General features: G+C 39.3%; 1 protein-coding gene across 1 annotated transcript in view; it reads right to left on the reverse strand.

The window, feature by feature from the left end:
* The window catches only part of MDN1 (midasin AAA ATPase 1), a 3,484,183-nt gene that overhangs the window by 566,558 nt on the left and 2,896,521 nt on the right, over window positions 1-21,104 (reverse strand). Inside the window, exon 82 of the mRNA XM_044071809.1 lies at window positions 9,476-9,651. Coding sequence (XP_043927744.1) covers window positions 9,476-9,651 — 176 coding nt within the window. The remainder of the gene's footprint in view (window positions 1-9,475; window positions 9,652-21,104) is intronic.

The raw sequence follows: 21,104 nt of genomic DNA on the forward strand, positions 1-21,104 counted from the left end.
TGACAGGAGTAGCGATGGGGTTAGCCTGTGCCCCCGTCTTTGCTAACTATGTCATGACCTATTGGGAACAGGAGTTTGTTATACAAAGTAGATTTCAACCTTTTATTTTGCAATATACTAGATATTTGGATGACATGTTCCTTGTATGGAATGGAACGACTGAACAGTTAAATGAATTTTTGGAATACATACATAATACAACTGAATTCTTTAGATTTACCCATATGTACAGTGACAAGGAAATTTCATATTTAGATGTGAAGTTAAAAATGGATTTAAAAAACAAAAAACTAATTTCAGGTGTTTATAGGAAGCCTACCTTTTCAAACTCCTATTTGGAATGTGGGAGTTAGCACCCCTACCATCAAAAAAAGTCTATAGTAAAAGGACAACTGGTATGGACAGCCAAAATGGTGAGTGAGATTAGTGAGTTCTTTGAAGAGACACAATATATACTGGGATTGTTTGAGAAAAAGGGTTACCCTGTGGTTCTTTTGGAAGAAATTAGTACTGAGGTTACAAGGAAGCGTAATGAAGGAATTTACAAGCCAATATTAGGGAGAAGAGTATGAAATGAAGAAGTAATACCTGTAAATATAAGGGAAAAGGAAATAGAATATGGGGGATCAACTTTTATTACTATTTATAATAAGGATTCAGCTGGAGTTAATGTTATTAGAAACAACTGGGACATTTTATTCATAGACCTAAACATGGTTCAAAAAGTAGGCAAAGTACCTAAATTTGTCTACAGAAGGAGCATGTCATTCAAAGATATACTTGAAATTAATTTTCAAGAGGATGAAACATAATAATAATACACTGGTAGGCAATTATAAATGTGGCATGTGCACTCACTGTGTACATATTTTGGAAACTAGTGATACTTTTAATATAAACATCAAATACATTCTGATAAAGGGTCATTATAATTGCATGAGTAAAAATGTGATTTATATGGTGAAGAGTCAAAAATGCCTGGTGTATTATACTGGAAAAACAAGCAGGAGCTTAAAAGATAGAATATACAAACATTTGCTTGACATAAGTAACCAAAAAATTAAAAAATGCATTGGGGAGGCACATCAACTAATACAATGACCATTATTTTAAATGTTTACTCTTCCAACAATTAATTAAGGATGTTCAAGGGAGAGTTTTAGACATTCACTTAGATATATGTAAACTAAAATGGCAATTGCGATTAAACGCAACCCAATTTCCAGGTATTAATGAATACATCAGTATATCAAGTGTATTAATATTAAGGACCATTTTAGGATAAGATGTTTTTATTACACAAACTTAATTATTTATTCCATTTTTTACAATGTGGTTGTTTATTGTAATTTTTGGTATGGGTATTGATTAATTCAATTTGTTTTAAGTAATTAAATAACTGAGTGCTAATGGTTTTAATATAAAAGGGGCAGGGTGAGTTGCAATGATTTGTTTTGATGAAGCCCCATTTTGACGGAAGAAAGCACTAAACACCATTTGGTAATAAAGTTTTTTGTTTTTATAAGCTTGAGTTTCTTCTGCGAGTGCTGTTTCCTGGTGTTTATATGTCTTGATTGCTAGTATAAACATGCTCCTCTTCTGCCTGGTGTGCACTGAATAATTACTTTCCACAAACATTCTGCTGTGATTTTTAATACTTTTCCCTTCTGCCACAGTTTTTACAGGAACAAATCTTTCTGCTGGTATGAGTACATCTTTACTAATATAGGTCTTCGCTACTTTCCCATGGCTAGAGTTGGCTAGTTTTGGAATATGCACACAATGTACCCTCTCAAGAATTCCTACTGTGAAACACCAGTCCAGTTGCTTATTTGCACTTTATAAAATTAATAGTATCTGTTCTTTCTGGTACAGCAGAAAATAGCAGGTTTTAAGTGTTTTGTCTTCTCCCTCTACTAATTTAGAAACAGGTTTTCCTGAGAGGCCTCAAATTCAACCAGCCTTGTCTTCATTTCATCATCTTATTTCTGACGTTGTCAGTTCATCTGAATAACCAGTTAAAGGTTCTTGTAGTTTTTCCAACCTTTTGTTTGACTTTATACATTCCACCAGTGTTCCACTTAATTACCTCTGAGCATCTGATCTCTCTCTCTCTCTCTAGTTATTTTTATTTAATTCACTGGAGTATATGTACATGCCTTTTCTTTGGTAATGGCACCCAGAGGCAGACTATGTTTGCTGGGTTCTTACAGCATTGCTCACTTAGAAGCACAGGAAAACATCATTTTGCAGACCAAGTCAGCACACAGATCAGGAAAAGCTTTGGACCCAAACAGGGTACTCAGTAAGTGAGATACCGTGACTTAATTTCATGTAAAATTATAGCAATGTGCCATATTAATATTTCTTTCATAACTAACATGTGTAGCAGTTTACATGGTATGTCATGGTATCAAAAGCACCAAATATTTAATACTTGTGAATGACAGCTGGTGTCTAAGTGCAACCAGGTATTTAAACTTTTTAATTCTCATATTTATAGGAGTATGGCTTAAAGAATGCTTCTTTTAAGGCAGCTAAGGCCATGTGTGAAGAGACACAGTTAAGCTTCACATACATAATACAAGTACAAGGTTATAATTCAAAAAGGAAAGGGATGATTATGGTGAAGCCAGGGAGAGACGGTTAAGAAATAGAGAGTGGAATTTTGGATACAGATCCTTAAGTAGAACCACCATGCAGAATATTATATTCATAAAGCTGCAGAAAGCAGTCTAAGAACTAAAACACAAGAATGGTGAAAGGAGATCTTACCAATAAGGATATAGAAAACAAGCAAGAGAGGGCTGGAATTTATTGCAGTAATCAGGCAAAAGAACCACTGTGTCGGGAGCAAATAACTAGAGAGGAAAAGGTAAAAGAGTGGGATGAGGCCAAGAAGACATTTGGACTGCAGGCTACAGGACTGCAAGAGAAAGGAATATGGAAACCTTTAATGAAATGCCTGCTCTGGTAGGATTTTTAGTCAAATCTAGGACAGAAGCTGCTGTTTATAAAGGGACAATTAATAGGACATATAAAATATTGCATGATAACTATAAGAATCAATCAAGATGAGTTTAGAAAAGACTGGAAAGAGAGACTAGAAAAGTAATTTACAAGAGAACAATGGAAGTACATATTTACTGCTCCTTAGTATGCGAGAAAGTCCAAAAGGTTTAGGATCTTTGATTGGAAGTGTTTGCATAGGTATTTTGATAACCCAAACAGACTTCAAAGAATTTTCCCTCAAGTATATATCAAATGTTGGAGGTGTGATAGGGAAGAAACAGATTACTGAGAATGTGTGTTTTGGCAGTTAGCAAATTTAAAAAATTTCTTACACAGTACTCAGTCAGAAATCTTAGTGAGCAAACAGCTGTAACCAAGGACATGATTTTTCTAAGCTGGGACACATGATCTGAATTGCCTAGACATAGTAAGGCCTTATTAAGTTTAATTCTGTTGGCTGCCAAAAAACTGTTACTAGAAAATGGAAATCAAAGTCTAAACCAACTGTATTTGAAATGCTGTACATTATAAAACAGATAAAAGAACTGGAAGAGGGACCTTCAGAAAAGGGAAGAAGCAAATTACACAGAAATAAATAGAAATTGTAGGTACGATATATGCAGAACATTTTTAGGAGGAGGGAGGTTTAAGGGAAGGCAGGAATTCAGCAATTTATGTAATGTCAGACTGACAGTTACAAAGGAAGAAAAGATGTGATGTATAATGTATGTAAATGGAAAAATATGGTTTACTTTTCTGTTAATGTATATTTGCATATGTTTTAAGTCAAACTAACAAAGGTGTTTAAAAATGATGAAATGTGTATTTTATATATATATATATATATATATATATATATATATATTAATATTACGCACTGGTCACTTGGAAGAACAGCATTTCACAAGCTCCAGCAACACAGTCAACACACAGAGCAGGAACGGTTCCTGACCCAATTTGGATAAGTTGCTATGATTCCTTTTTATTCAAAATTATAAATAGAAACTATAATATTTCCATAAATAACGTGAACCAGGTGTCTGTAAACAGCTTCATGGCATCAAATGAAAGGGTACAGAATGTCAGAAAACTCTGAACTGATAGAAAGTGTCTAACAACCAACATGTAAATACTGCGGCACTGTTTACTTATTAAAAACATGCATGCACACACGTTTACATTAATACCTTAGCTAGTATCTCCTGAAAGCTTTGTGGGACAGTATTTCATAGGCCAAGTCAGCACAAAATTTCACGACTGCTTGAGACAAAAATTACATGTCAGATTTCATTCAAAGTTATGAATGTATGTAATATTGTTTATATATATATATATATATATATATATATATATATATATAAAATAGTGTGACAAAAGGTAAAATGCATATTTGGTAGAAAGGTTTTTGCTTGTGTAAAAAAGAGAGAATGCATAAATGAGTCAATGCTCAATTTGTCTGAATCCCATATGATCGAATATAATTTTTTATAATGTAGCTAATCAGGACTGCAGAAGAAAATTAATGTTTGAATGAAAAAGTCATGGTTGTAAAGATGTGCAAGGCTGCATTATTGTAGTTGAGGTGAATATGCAAGTGCTAGCGGAATAGGGTTAGAATAAGAGTTGGGTAAAGGGATAGATTCAGTGATGTGCATGTTTTATATTGTGTGCATTGTCTTGTGTAGTGGCACTGTTAGAGAAACATTTTTTTCTTTTAATAACTTAATGTGTAGAGTTAGGGCTCTAGTTAGAATTAGCGCATGAGTAAGATAAAGTGAGAAAGGTCTATAAGCATGGATCCTTGGGTGAGGCCCACATTATACATCCAGACAAAATAGCCTACAGAAACAGAAAATGTGATCTGGGATATCAACAAATTTCTCGGCACTGTGTTTACTCATGGCAACTTAAATGAAAGAATGCTGAGACTAGAGGCAGCGCAGCAAATATGAATGAGTGAGAGAGCATATAAACGCAGATGTCATGTGTGCAGAGGCAATGCCAGGACATCCACTATCTGGTTGAGTTGATAAAGGGCATGGGCACTGACAATAGATTTCCTTGTAATACAGTGGGGATTCAGGTGCATTTTTTTTTGTAAATGCAGAAAGACAATCATTTCATCAATGGTTTTCTTTGTTAGCAATTTTCAATCACTCATAGGTTGGTACTAGGCTGTCGGCCCTAGGGCCTATACAAGCCTAGCCATAACAATTCCCTGGCTATTTCTTCCCACAGTATTTACTTCTCTGGACCCCTGTCTAGTAGGGTGACTGACATGATCCCCAGGGTGAATTTCCTATTTCCCATCCAACCATCAAAGTTCCTTTTGAAGAGGGCCAAAGAGGTGTGCTGCTTGACATGTATGGACAGTCTATTCCAGAGTATGGGGAGTCTCTGGGTCAGGAACCTATCCCTCCAGCATGTTTTGTTCATTGTGATGACAAGGTTTAGATCCCTGGAGCTTGTGTCTCTAAGGGATTAGGATTTCTTTAAGTGTAGCATGTCCAACAGCTCTGGGTTTGACATGGTCTTGTATGTTAAGCAGAGATCACCTCTTAAGTAGATGATATGCGACAGAGTATAGCTGGAGTTTCTTTAGACGGTCAGCAAAGGGCATCTGCTTTAGGCCTGTGATTCTTTTAGTGAGGTATTTCTGCTGCCTTTCCAGTTGTTGCAGATGTCTTGTGAGGTACATACCAAACGGGGCGTTGTAGTCTACAGTGGGTCTAATGAGGGACGAGTACACTGGGACAATGACCTCCTTTTAACTTGATGAAAATACCCTTAGTGATGAGGTGTGCCACATAGAAGGCTTTCCTGACTGTTGTGGCGATGTGGTTATCGAAGGTGAGACCACTGTCCACCTGTGTCCTTAAGTCTCTTATCACACTTTCTGTGTTTAGTGTACTGCCACCTATGTGGTAATTCACGGGTACATGTTTTTTCCCAAAGGGGATAACTATACATTTCTTGACACTGAGCTTGAGCCCATGGCTCTGGCACCAAGCATCTGTTTCTGTAAGGCCCTTTTGTAGAATATCCACATAATTTGGGGATTCAATAATGGCTCCAAGTTTGCAGTCATCTGCGAACTGTGATAGCCAGAGTCCCTTAGAGTTGGCCTGTACTTCAGGAGAAGTAGATGCTAAACAAGAGTGGTCCCAGGACTGAACCCGGTCATACTCCACTTGTCTGGAGCTGGATTTATAGTCAGCTACTTTTACAGTGTGGGTTCCGTCAGTAAGCCAGTTGGCAACCCATCGAGTGATGTAGGGATTAATGCCCACCTTAGTAAGTTTATCTATGATTCCAGAGTGGGGGATGGTGTCAAAGGCCTTGGCGAGGTCCAGATAGGCTGTGTGGGGACTGCTTTACCCTTGTCCACAGCTCTGGAGACTGATTCGAAGAAGCCAATGAGGTTCAGGAGACAAAATCGTCCCTTCACGAACCCAAACTGCGTGGGGTCAATTGTTTGAAGGTTGCCAGTGTCTTTGTTTATAAGTCCCATAATAATGCATTCCATGGTCTTGCAGATCAGGCTCGTCCGACTGATGGGGTGGTAGTTCCTGGGATCCAAGGTGGATCCCCCTTGTGGAGTGGGATAACTGCAGCTGTGCGCCACTCAGTGGGCACGAAGCCTGAGGTGAGGCTATGATTAAACATGACACTTAGGTGAGGTGCCAGTTCATTTTGTAGTTCATGTAGTACACAGCCTGGGATGTCATCTGGTCCCATGGATGCTGTATTCTTAGCTTTGGAGAGTGCGGTTTTTACCTGTGTGGCCATTACCTGAATTTGGCAACCTTTCGGTATTGAGATGGGCCCTTTAGGGGGTGAGGAGTGAAGTTGGCACTGAATCGATCTGCCAGGATATTGGCAATATCCTTGGGATCAGTATATTTAATGCCATTCTGTTGTAGCTCAGAGCAGATCTGAGCACTGCCATTTAGATTCTTTACATAACCATAGAATGCCTTGTGGTTGTCCTTGGAATCTTTGGCAATTTTATTTTCGTAACTAGCTTTAGAGGATTTTATGAGGGATCTCAGCTTCTTACTGAGGCTGGTAAGGGAGTTTTTTGCATCCTGGGATTTTCCTGTTTTCTGCAACAGTTTCTTCCTTTTGTTGCAAAGTTTGTTTATAGCAAGAGACCACCAAATTAGCTTCCTTTTTTTGGAGGAGTGTGTCTTGGTTCTATTGGGGATGGAATGATTATGTGCTCGTACAATGCCTTAGTGTAGGATTCAGCAGTAGAACTTTCAGTTCCCCTTTTGCATGGGTGTCATGAAGTTTGTCACTTCTGACTTGAGTAGCATGGGTTTCCTTACCGGGGGGTGGGGGTGGGATGTGGATGTCAAGGGTGATTAGCTTATGGTCAGACCTGACCAATGAGGGGATGACCATAGGTGTGGAGCATCAATTTCCCATGTTGGTAATGACTAGGTCTAGGATATTGGAGCACCTGGCGGGACTAAGGATTATTTGATCCAGGGCACTGGAATTTATGTATTCCAAGAACTATTGGGCAAAGGTGTTGGTACATGAGTAGTTTTCCCAGTTAATGGCAGGGTAGTTGAAATCACCCAGTATTAGGGTGTTTGGTTGTATCTTAATATTTTCCAGTATGTTTAGAAATGTGTAGTGAGAATCTTGGGGCATGGTGGGGGATCTGTAGCAAGTTATAATTTGGATTGTAGTCTTACTGTTAGTTGCACCTGGAGAATTTCAGACGCATTGTGTTGGGCAACTAGCCTGGTGTTGTGAATATCCTCGGTGAATATGGACACTCCTCCATCTTTAGTGTTTCTGTCCTGGTTTGGTGGCCGAAAAGTGTGGTAAGAGTTGTAGCCTGGTATTGCAAAGGTGCTCTCTGGAGCCTTGAACCAGGTCTCAGTTACTGCACAGATACTGATGTAACATTACATAAGATGCTCAATTCCCGACTTCCCTTAAACCTCACTCCCTCTGAACATTTCTCTTTATATATATTATTCCCACAAATTCCATTTCTATGAAATCTGCTCTTGTATTTTCCATAGCTTTCACCCAAAGTTTCTTTAACTTCTTCACAAATGCTGCCCCCCTGAAGGACAAAAGCCAGCAGGGAAAAACATATTTACAGCTGTGGAGAAAATCTACCTGGGGAGGAACACAGAATGACACCAAATGTATCACTGCACAGGTTATCAGCTACACCCCCATGCCTAACATTTGGCAGCTTACCCACAACCACAGAAACATACATCAGTCTCCAACAGAGTGCCTGACTACCAGCAAAAACCTACCGCCACAACCAATTGAAGGAGATCTGGTATTAGCTTACTCAACCCTCCAAAGCAAGTATGAACCTCAACAAAATGAATGAAAGACGGGAAGGCCGTTTATACTTTGTACTATACATATCAGTTATTAGGGATAAACAGTCTTGAGTGGTTAATATTATAATAAGGCCAGAGATGCAAGATAAAACAAAGCATTCTTGGTACATTTCACTCTGGGTATGTTTTGTGAACCATAAGAGTGGACACATTCTAAGACAGATGACCCTGGATTGGGATGAGACATGCTTATTCACAGCTGGACTGGGGAAGAAAATAAATGCTGAAGAGAATACATAATAATTCATGAGAACCTGATATAAACCAACATATGGTTGAAGCAGATGGTCAGCACACCATCATAAACATATATACATTATGACTAACCACATAGTACATAACAGATAGATATATCAGCAACTGAAATGAGTACATTCCAACCCTGTGCATCACTTCTGGACATCAAACTGCTCAGGTAATATTCCAGAGCCACAGGAACAAAGGCATCGTGTCTCCAGGCAGGATGATTAGTTGTTAAATTTGACATGTTTGACAGTGCTGGGACAAACAGCAAATAAAGCAATGTGGTGGCTGCAGAACCAAAACTTAAAAAAGCACTACATAGTAAAAGAATTCTACATCAGAATGTATGTATATGCAGAAGTGAAAATTAAAGCTCAATATAAAAGCACCTAGCATCTCCTGAACAAAGGCAGAAAACTTTGTGTGATAGACCATATATGTGAATGCAAGCACAGTGAAACTTAGCCAGTAACTATTGCACAACTAAAGACATGTAAACATTTGTGATTAAAACCTGACTGAATGTTTAAAAAAAACAATGTACAAGAGCACAGGAAGGCTGACCACATACCACAGTGGTAGGTGCAGATGGAAACGGAAGTTAAATTTAATTATTTTACTGATAATGGGGCAGCACTTTGTACACACTACTATAAGTGTCAAAAGAAAAAAAAACATTTAACAAGGAAAAGTACCCAAGTATATACAAAAATGAACATCAATGCGATGGCAAACTTATGCCAATAAAAAAGCATTAAAGCATGCAGAGAGAAAAGGAAATATTGAACAATTCTCTTGTTCCCTGTGAACAAATATTAGGTTTATCTGCCATTACCAACCTGGTGCTTCTCTGCTACACAGTATTCTCCAAACACTTTTAGCTTCCGCAGTGGACCAGATATAACGGTAACAACATTTTGCACTCGTAGAGCTGAAATATCAGCCCAAAGCTCTTCATCTAAGAGTTTGGTAAGATGTCCCAACTCCAGCTGGATTTGATTCTCCTCCTCTTCTGCTGTAACAGTAAACAAACATCGTAAGAGTAAAGTATGTTACCACCTCTAAGAAGGAGGAGGGATGACTGATATTAAGCTCATCTGAAAACACTCATTACTAATACAAATATTCGTTACACTCTTACTACATCAGCTAATGCATGAGGATGCCCCAACTGAAGGGTCAATAATTGTGTTCATCTGCAGTGGTCATAAGGCATTCTTTCTTAAAATGCATGCACTCAGAAGCTTGAGTACCAATGCTGATGCTCACTGTGACAAAGAGTGACCAGCCTGGGTAAACCAGTTCAGCCCCAATGAGTGCGCAAACACTTTCCACAAATAAACACTGAAACTTTGACACCTGCAACCTTAACAAGTAACATACAAATATATATACCTGACAGACTTGCAAGCAACTCCACAAGCAAAGGTTGAATGGTGGGTCATCCATTTGTGCCTGCCAGCAGTTGTGCTAAGACGTGTGAAATATCTTAGTGCTGGTGGGGAGGGCAAGGACCACCCAAAGATGGTGCACAGAAGCAGCTTAAATGTATAAAAAAAGAAAAATACTTAGACAATGTGTGCAAATGTATTGCTGGGCCCTCTTAACCAGCACACATTCAACATTAATATTAAATCTTGAACTTCATTAAAACTACCACACAGAAAAAGTATATGTATATACAAAAGTATATGTACAGATCTGCAATCGTGGGACTCCACACACATCTGCTGACCTCAAGACCCAAACGTAGTGAATGTTTTGAAACATGAGAATAAATCTAAGATGACTTCTCTGCTTTATCTAGCAGAAGCTTATTGGCGTCAAGCAGGAATGGATATCAAACCAGAAGTAGATAAAAATCAGGCAGCAACTGAATGTGCCAAAAAACAAAAGAAAGGATATAAGGTGAAGTATCAGATGAGAAGGCAAGAAATGTGGAAAAAGCATAAATATAGTTGCAAGTATAGAAAACTTCTGGAAGAACCTCACGTTGATCAGGGACGAACACAGGAATGGTTAAGGAGAGGTGAATTCAAATCAGGAGATGAAAGGTTAATTACAGGTGGCCCAAGATAGCGGGCTGCATACATGTTGGTTTATAAAGTCCACTGAACATGTGGGAGAAACAGACAAATGTAGGTTTTGCAAAACTGAACTGGAAACAGTTGCACACCTTGTTGCTGGTTGCAACATACTAATGGCAGGACTGTATAATGAAAATCCTAATAATGTGGCGAGACTGTTGCACTGAGGATTGTGCAAACATTACGGTACTGAAGTGACTGAAAAACACTGGAAACATGAGCCACAAAGCATCATAGAAAATGAAGAAGTCTATATCACATGAGATCATCCATTACCAACAATTCAAAAGACAGATGCCAGAAAACCAGATATAGTGGTCCAAGAAAAGAAGACAAGAGTAGCATTGATCATTAAAATTGACACACTAAGTGTCTTGCGTACAGAGACACACAAAGTCATAAAATATCAGGATCTGCAAGCAGAAATGAAAGCAATGTGGAAGAAAATACCCAGGCAGTTCCAACAGTAGTAGGAGCAACGGGTCTTATAAAAAAGAATTTAACAGTGCAAGAAACTTCTCTGTGTGGAAGATTTTCAGTCCATATATTTCTAGTTAATCACTGTATATTAATTAGATCAGACAATAGTAGTAGAAGTAGCGAACGTAAACTCATCTTAAGTCAAAACAAAAACAAAAAGTAATAGAAAATATATAATTGTACAGCATAACTAAGCATTCAAAAGTAATCCAAGCAAGGCAGGCAGTCGGTTTCCAGTAGAAAATCCTTTATTAAGTAGGCAGACAAGTGATCCAAGTAAAACAAAAATACAGTAATAATTTCCTCACAAGCTTTCTAAATATATATATATCTATATACTTTTTATCAGGCATGGGAGTGGTTTATTGTGCTGTAAAACGAAGTGTTATTGGTACACATGTTAAATTCACATCCCTTCCCCCATTAGTGTGACATTCGAGCTGGTCCTACCCTACTTAGTAGCTGTCATAATAATATATAACCCTTATGTACTTTAAATAAAATTATATAATGATGTGGTGCCTCTTATTTAACCAAATTGTTAAGTAGATTATTAAGTCTGTGATTTTATCCAAGACAATATAATACACGGTTGGAAATATATCAACCTTAGTTCATTTGGCAATAAAAAAAAATATATAAATATACATTTTGCATATAAAAATCAATTTCTATTTTCATAACCTATTGTTAACAAAGATCACTTTCGTCCTTCTAGACTTCTTCAGGTCTGTGTACAAGAACCCTAAAAACCTATATAATTGTATAATTAGTTAGTATTGTTATTACACGTCATTTTGAATAAAGTGGAAAAAAGAACCAGAAAAAAAATTTAAATAAAAAATGTATGTATGATTATGGAAACAAAACATACACTTACATTTCAACTGATTTAAAATGGTATTTAAAACCAATTTGTAGAATAAAATAAAATACAATTAGTCATGTAATGCTGTACAATTATATATTTTCTATTATTACTTTCTGTTTTGTTTTGACTTAAGATGAGTTTACGTTCGCTACTTCTACTACTATTGTCTGATCTGATTAATATACAGTGAATAACAAGAAATATATGGACTGAAAATCTTCCACACAGAGAAGTTTCTTACACGGTTTTGTTTTTGGACCCACTACACTTTAGTGGGTTGTTTTGAGACTTCGGGGATACCACGGAGATTATTTGTCTTTTATAAAAAAGAATTTACAATGGTATTTAGATATGTTACTAATACATGTCACGTCATACAAACTGCAGGAGTCATAACTGGGCACATTGTGGGTACTACGAACAGCACTACTGGCTGGCATCAAAGATTGAAACAATACTAATTTCATGAACTTTAATCGTACTTTGACTTAGGATTGGAGTCCATTTCCGTCATACTATTAGAAACCCAAAAGGCCTGGAGAAATTAAAAAAAGAAAAGTAACAATTTTTCATTTAATGCTGCTATACCTCTCTGGACAGTCATAAGCTCTCCACTGAACACCTTCATAAACATCAGTATTTTCGGATCACTCAGTCTAAGGGCCAAAACGAATGAAAGGGCAGAGAAGAAAGGAATTCACTGTTTTTATTTTCTATAGACACATGCCAATACTATAAAATCCCAGTGAGGAAGCTCACACTCTATCCTTTGCTGTACACAAACATTTTAAAATACATTACCTCCTACCTACCCAATACTTCTGGTCTCGCTGTGAATTTTTCCCACCTGAATTGCTGTTGTTGGGCAGGATCTGGACAGAAAATCATACATGTCAGACTGACATCTTCAAACAAAGGGTGACAATGCTTTCTTATAGGTCGTGACACAAACAGGGAATTACTGCCTCTCAAACTGCACCGTGTCATGTGTGGGCTTGGATGACTTCATCTCATCATGGTCTTCATTACATAAATGCAAGTGGCATACCTCTCAAAACATACAGCTAGCCACAAGCATGAGTGGAACATCCTCCAAAAACAGTAAAACTATTTTTTGGCATAAACTCCCCCACCCCATTTGTGACACAAAATGCATACTATAATTCTGTGTACTGCAAAATCGCACAGCTGGTTCAATCCACGTTTTCATATCAGATCACTACACATGCTCTGTAACTGATCAGCTAAAATTAGAAGTTATGTCCTTACCATAACGTTCCATGTGGAGTGTTCATCTCGCCTTTGTTCTTACACCTGGGTTCGGAGCCGATCCTCGGCTCCGTGTCGGCCGCCTGCAAGCTCTGCATCGAGAAGAAGCTCGAGACCAACCTAACTCCCACAATCCCCCTCTGCCTTTACCTCAGATCTAGTTTGCAAGCAAACCAGCAGTCAGAGAGAGAACACACTCATGCAAAACTACATAAATGCAAGAACACTTATATCTATATATATACCTATGTACATCATATATATATACAACAACTGCGAATGCAGAAGCAGAATAAACCAGACCAGGCACCAAACTGAACGTTCTTCCTGAGGGTGGGAGGGTGGAAATTTAACGAAAAAGCGCAGATGAACACTCCACATGGAACGCTATGGTAAGGACATAACTTCTAAATGTGAGAGTGTTCAATCTCGCCGCTTGTTCTTACACCTGGGTAGGCCCCTAGCTCCATGTTCCTGAGGAACTCATGGAGAACGCTCTTGAGCACAGTGGAACCAAAGGTTGCCCTGTCCCTAGAAACCCTGTTTACTTTGTAATGAGAGATGAATGTGTGTGGTTTAGACCAAGTAGCAGCTGCACAAATAGTGTCTAATGGCAGGCGAGCTGCATGAGCCAGGGATGTAGACACTGATCTTGTAGAGTGTCCCTTGGGTTTGACAGATAAAGTTTGATTTGAAGAATCATAAACTAATATAATGCAATCAGTTAGCCATTTGGAAAGGGTTCGTTTAGTAACTGCTACACCTTTCCTGCTGTCAGCAAAAGCTACAAAAAGTTGATCAGATTTCCTGTGATCCTTTGTTCTATCCAAGTAAAATCTAAGTTGTCTATGGACATCCAACTTGTGTAACATATACTCCAATTTATTGGAGTGATTTTTGAAAAAGGTAGGTAATTCAATGGATTGATTAATGTTATTAATAGAGCAAACTTTGGGGAGAAAGGATGGATTAGTGCGAAGTGATACTCTGTCCGAGTGAAAAATCAAATAAGGGTGTTTAATGGAAAGAGCCTGAAGCTCAGATACTCGCCTAGCGGATGTAATGGCTACCAAGAAGAGGGTCTTCCACGACAAATACTTCAATGGACAAGAGGAGGCTGGCTCAAAAGGGGGTAACATCAATTTAGATAATAAAAGGTTTAGATTTCAAGGCAATGTAGGAGTTCTAACTGGTGGTCTAATATGGAAAGACCCTTTTAAAAAGGCCTTACAAAGTCTGTGAGCCATAATAGGTGCCCCACATTCTTCCACATGAAAGTTGGAAATGGCAGCCAATTGCACTCTTAAAGTGGCCGGAGACGCTCCTTGGTGGAACAATTCTGTTAAAAACTCCAAGATCTTATTTAACGGAGCTATGACAGGGTCCAAGTGCTGTAAATTTGCCCAGAATACAAAACGCTTCCATTTACTAGTGTAGGTCTTTGTAGTGGAAGCTTTATGAGAAGCCACTAGTATATTCTGAACTGCAGGTGAGAGAAGATCAGACCTGGCTAAGAAGGGAAGCGGAGCAGCCAAGCTGCTAGATGGAGTGACCAGAGCGAGGGGTGGGGAACCCCTGACGAGTGAGTCAGTAGATCTGGCTCTGGGTCCAGGATCCAAGGTCCCCGAATGCGATGTGCCAGAAGAAAGGGGAACCAAATTTGACGAGGCCAGAATGGGGCAATGAGGATTATCGCCCTTTGCAGGTTGTTGGCTTTCTGCAGAAACTTTGCAATCAGGGGAACGGAGGAAAAGCGACAGGAGACCCGGGGCCAATCGTGAATCAGCGCCCCTGGGACTTCCTGGAGGGGTAATAGAGCAAAGTAGCTCCTGCATTTGGCGCTCATTAGAGACGCAAAGAGGTCGCAGGAAGGTTGGCCCCACTTGCGTAAAAATCTTCTTCGCAACTGACTGTTTGAGGGACCACCGTGAGGCAGCAGTATTGCTCTGCTCAGCCTGTCGGCTATGACGCTGGATGACCCCGGATAAGCGCTATGATCAGAAAGCGACCCGTGGACCCGCCCATTGCCAAATTCTCATGGCCTCTCTGCATAGCTGATAAGACTTGGTTCCCCTTGTTTGTTTATGTACCAGACTACGGACATGTTGTCCGCCTGAACTGCAACAGTCCCTAGAGGAAGAAGGGGAGCAAAGTGTTGCAACGCTTAGAAACACTGCCTCAACTCTAGAACATTGATGTGCAGATTGTACTCTAAATTGGTCCATTCGCCTTGGACTGTCTGTCCCTGAAAGATGCCCCCCACCCTATCAGGGAAGCGTCCGTGGTCACCGTAGCTGTCGGCGTGGGTAGCACAAATGGTCTTCCGCTGGAAAGGTTGCAAGTCTGAAGCCACCAGACTAGGTGTGATTTGCATGTGTTCGTGATCAGAATTTCGTGTCAGAGGTAGCTGTTGAACCACCATTGTGCAAACAGTAGCCATTGTAGAACTCTCATGTGCAGTCTTCCCAATGGTATCGCAATGAGAGAAGCTGCCATGAGACCCAAAACCTTCAGAACCAGTCTTGCTGGGGATTTTCTGGATGACAGAAGAAGAGATATATGGCTTTGTAGTGAAGCTATCCTTTCTGGAGGAAGCCTTAGAATTAAATGATGCGTATCCAATTCCGCTCCTATGAATAAGATATGCTGTGATGGCTGTAGTAAAGATTTTTCGAAATTTACGGAAATTCCGAGGTGAACACAAAGCTGTAGAGTGTAATCCCTGGCCTGTATCAGTTGACGCTGGGTGGTGGCAGTCGTCCAGATACAGAAACACCTGGAATCCTAGGCATCTCAGGTTAGACGCTACCACTGCCATGCATTTGGTGAAAACCCTGGGGGCTGAGGTCAGACCAAAGGGCAGGGCTCGAAACTGAAAGTGACTGGCTCCCATCCGGAAGCGCAAGTGATCCCTGGACGCCCTGGCCATTTTGATGAGGTAGTATGCGTCCTTCAGATCTATTGAGCACATCCAGTCGTCCTTCTGTAAGAATGGAAGGATCGATTGAAGCGTGACCATTCGGAACTTTTCTTTCTTGACGAAGGTATTCAGGTTGCTTAGGTCCAGAATCGGCCTCCAGTCCCCTGTCTTCTTTGGAACTAAAAAGAACCTGGAGTAAGTTCCGAATCCTCTTTGGTCCGCTGGGACTGGTTGGATGACACTTTTTTTCTAGCAGCTTTGAAATTTCTATAGCTGCTGGGTCTCGCAGATGGGGCGGCACATCTGGGAGTCTTCTCTTTGGAATGGGGGGGATAGGAAGGGTATTCTGTAACCTCTGATAACAACGCTTTTTACCCAGTTGTCTGAAGTAAGATTTTGCCAGGCCTGAGGGTATAAAGCTAAGCGACCCCCGACTGCCTCCAGAGCAGGACAGTCGGGCCTCCAGGGGGGGTATCCCTGTCACCTTGGTTTTGCGGACCCCCTCTGCCACCAGGGCGGCGTCTTCCACCTCTGCCCCCTCCTCTGCCTCTAGAGGGGGCATCACCCTGTGTGCCTGGGAAAGATCCTTGGGGTTTTCAAACCACATTTTTCCACTGCTGCTCTTTGGGGTACGGTCTGGATAGGGTGGAAAAACGGACTCCGACAGCAGACAGAGTCTTTCCCCTCCTGCTCACACTGGGTAAGGGTCTCCTTTACTTTGGGGCCAAAGAGAGTGGCACCGTCAAATGGGGCGTTAGTAAAGGAAGACTTGAAGGCTTCCAAATGAACATAAGCGTATCCAGGATGGTCTACGAAGAGCAATCGCTGAAGTTGCTGCCCTACTCATCCTTCGCCGCGAGATCAGCCTCATGGACGAGTTTACAATGGATGTAAGGGTATTGAGTTGTGCTGTAACTTTCTCTGAGACAGCAGTATCTGTAGTACCCTGGAGGGTATCTCCCAACTCTTTGATTAGATCCCTCTGTAGTCGTGGTGAAGTGGGTCAAATAGTTCAGGGATCGCATAGAAAAAGCCGCTGAACTAAAAATGCGCTTCCGCACCTGTCCATAGTCCTAGAATCTCTGTTAGGGGATGGACAGATGAGGAAGATTCCGACATCTCCTTTTCGTGGCCGCTGCCACCCTAGTGAGCATGAATTATTGGCAGGAATGGAAATCAAACCAGAAGTAGATAAAAATCAGGCAGCAACTGAATGTGCCAAAAAACAAAAGAAAGGATATAAGGTGAAGTATCAGATGAGAAGGCAAGAAATGTGGAAAAAGCATAAATATAGTTGCAAGTATAGAAAACTTCTGGAAGAACCTCACGTTGATCAGGGACGAACACAGGAATGGTTAAGGAGAGGTGAATTCAAATCAGGAGATGAAAGGTTAATTACAGGTGACCCAAGATAGTGGGCTGCATACATGTTGGTTTATAAAGTCCACTGAACATGTGGGAGAAACAGACAAATGTAGGTTTTGCAAAACCGAACTGGAAACAGTTGCACACCTTGTTGCTGGTTGCAACATACTAATGGCAGGACTGTATAATGAAAATCCTAATAATGTGGCGAGACTGTTGCACTGAGGATTGTGCAAACATTATGGTACTGAAGTGACTGAAAAACAATGGAAACATGAGCCACAAAGCATTATAGAAAATGAAGAAGTCTACATCACATAGGATCATCCATTACCAACAATTCAAAAGACAGATGCCAGAAAATCAGATATAGTGGTCCAAGAAAAGAAGACAAGGGTAGCATTGATCATTGAAATTGACACACACAAGTGTCTTACGTACAGAGACACACAAAGTCATAAAATATCAGGATCTGCAAGCAGAAATGAAAGCAATGTGGAAGAAAATACCCAGGCAGTTCCAATAGTAGTAGGAGCAATGGGTCTAATAAAAAAGAATTTAACAGTGTAAGAAACTTCTCTGTGTGGAAGATTTTCAGTCCATATATTTCTAGTTAATCACTGTATATTAATCAGATCAGACAATAGTAGTAGAAGTAGCGAACGTAAACTCGTCTTAAGTCAAAACAAAAACAAAAAGTAATAGAAAATATATAATTGTACAGCATAACTAAGCATTCAAAAGTAATCCAAGCAAGGCAGGCAGTCTGTTTCCAGTAGAAAATCCTTTATTAAGTAGACAGACAAGTGATCCAAGTAAAATAAAAATAGAGTAATAATTTCCTCACAAGCTTTCTAAATATATATATATCTATATACTTTTTATCAGGCATGGGAGTGGTTTATTGTGCTGTAAAACGAAGTGTTATTGGTACACATGTTAAATTCACATCCCTTCCCCCATTAGTGTGACATTCGAGCTGGTCCTACCCTACTTAGTAGCTGTCATAATAATATATAACCCTTATGTACTTTAAATAAAATTATATAATGATGTGGTACCTCTTATTTAACCAAATTGTTAAGTAGATTATTAAGTCTGTGATTTTATCCAAGACAATATAATACACGGCTGGAAATATATCAACTTTAGTTCATCTGGCAATCAAAAAAAATATATAAATATACATTTTGCATATAAAAATCAATTTCTATTTTCATAACCTATTGTTAAAGATCGCTTTCGTCCTTCTAGACTTCTTCAGGTCTGTGTACAACAACCCCAAAAACCTATATAATTGTATAATTAGTTAGTATTGTTATTACACGTCATTTTGAATAAAGTGGAAAAAAGAACCAGAAAAAAAATTTAAATAAAAAATGTGTGTATGATGATGGAAACAAAATATACACTTACATTTCAACTGATTTAAAATGGTATTTAAAACCAATTTGTAGAATAAAATAAAATACAATTAGTCATGTAATGCTGTACAATTATATATTTTTTATTATTACCTTCAGTTTTGTTTTGAGTTAAGATGAGTTTACGTTCGCTACTTCTACTACTATTGTCTGATCTGATTAATATACAGTGAATAACAAGAAATATATGGACTGAAAATCTTCCACACAGAGAAGTTTCTTGCACGGTTTTGTTTTTGGACCCACTACACTTTAGTGGGTTGTTTTGAGACTTCGGGGATACCACGGAGATTACTTGTTTTTTTATAAAAAAGAATTTACAATCGTATTTAGATATGTTACTAATACATGTCATGTCATACAAACTGCAGGAGTCATTACTGGGCACATTGTGGGTACTACGAAGAGCACTACTGGCTGGCATCAAAGATTGAAACAATACTAATTTCATGGACTTTAATCGTACTTTGACTTAGGATTGGGGTCCATTCCCGTCATACTATTAGAAACCCAAAAGGCCTGGAGAAATTAAAAAAGAAAAGTAACATTTTTTCATTTAATGCTGCTATACCTCTCTGCACAGCCATAAGCTCTCCACTGAACACCTTCACAGACATCAGTATTTTCGGATCACTCAGTCTAAGGGCCAAAACGAATGAAAGGGCACAGAAGAAAGGAATTCACTGTTTTTATTTTCTATAAAGACACATGCCAATACTATAAAATCACAGTGAGGAAGCGCACACTCTATCCTTTGCTGTACACAAACATTTTAAAATACATTACCTCCTACCTACCCAATACTTCTGGTCTCGCTGTGAATTTTTCCCACCTGAATTGCTGTTGTTGGGCAGGATCTGGACAGAAAATCATACATGTCAGACTGACATCTTCAAACAAAGGGTGACAATGCTTTCCTATAGGTCGTGACACAAACAGGGAATTACTGCCTCTCAAACTGCACCGTGTCATGTATGGGCTTGGATGACTTCATCTCATCATGGTCTTCATTACATAAATGCAAGTGGCATACCTCTCAAAACATACAACTAGCCACAAGCATGAGTGGAACATCCTCCAAAAACAGTAAAACTATTTTTTGGCATAAACTCCCCCACCCCATTTGTGACACAAAATGCATACAATAATTCTGTGTACTGCAAAATCGTACAGCTGGTTCAATCCACGTTTTCATATCAGATCACTACACATGCTCTGTAACTGATCAGCTAAAACAGTGATTTACTTCAGATGCTCAATGCTCTCACCCAAGTAATAATACCACACATTCAACAGTACAATTAAGGTAAACTGGTGCTGAATGCAGTCTGATAGGTGTATCCCATGCTGGTGTATACACAGCTAGCATTCTCGGGAGTACTGCAAGCTGTACTCCTCTATCATGTGCCACTGGTTTAGAACAGTTAACAAGGGGATCATGCAGTCATTACATCAATGACAGTCACTTAATATCTTTTACAGAGTCCCTGGAGAAATACTATCTTGACCACAAAGAAATGAAAATTATGTTAATTACAATAATAACAGCAGTAGATGATATAGTTGCATCCTCTTCAACCTCGGGACTGTACCTCTGGTTCAGGACAACTCAGCACCTGAAAACCTTTCCAGGCTCTAGTTCCTTCTATCTTTCCAAATATTTTTGTGCCTTTGCATTCTCTCTCTCATATTTTTGAGCATTCAGATACACAGGCCAGTGATGAGTTATCTACATGAGCACCCTCCTATCAAACATCTCCAAATACCAAAGAAAGGAGATGGTAGGTAGGTTTGTTGAAGATGGACTTAAGATAGTAATCGATCTAGATAAAGTACATAACTTGCATAACTATCACCCAGCCCATTCCCTTCAGCTTTTCACAAATAACCCAACACAGCTTTCTGGGCTGATAACAGGAACCTATGTAATATGGTGGCCCTCAAATAATTCTCTTGACAACTCATCCAACTTCTATAGTCTTGTGAAATATGCAGAGAAGCCAAAGTCAGGATGCAGAAAATATTTACTAATGTATATGCAAAGAAAGCATT

Source organism: Protopterus annectens, chromosome 1.part0 (assembly GCF_019279795.1).
Source record: "Protopterus annectens isolate FY-2018-M chromosome 1.part0, PAN1.0, whole genome shotgun sequence".
NCBI classification, from domain to species: domain Eukaryota; kingdom Metazoa; phylum Chordata; order Ceratodontiformes; family Protopteridae; genus Protopterus; species Protopterus annectens.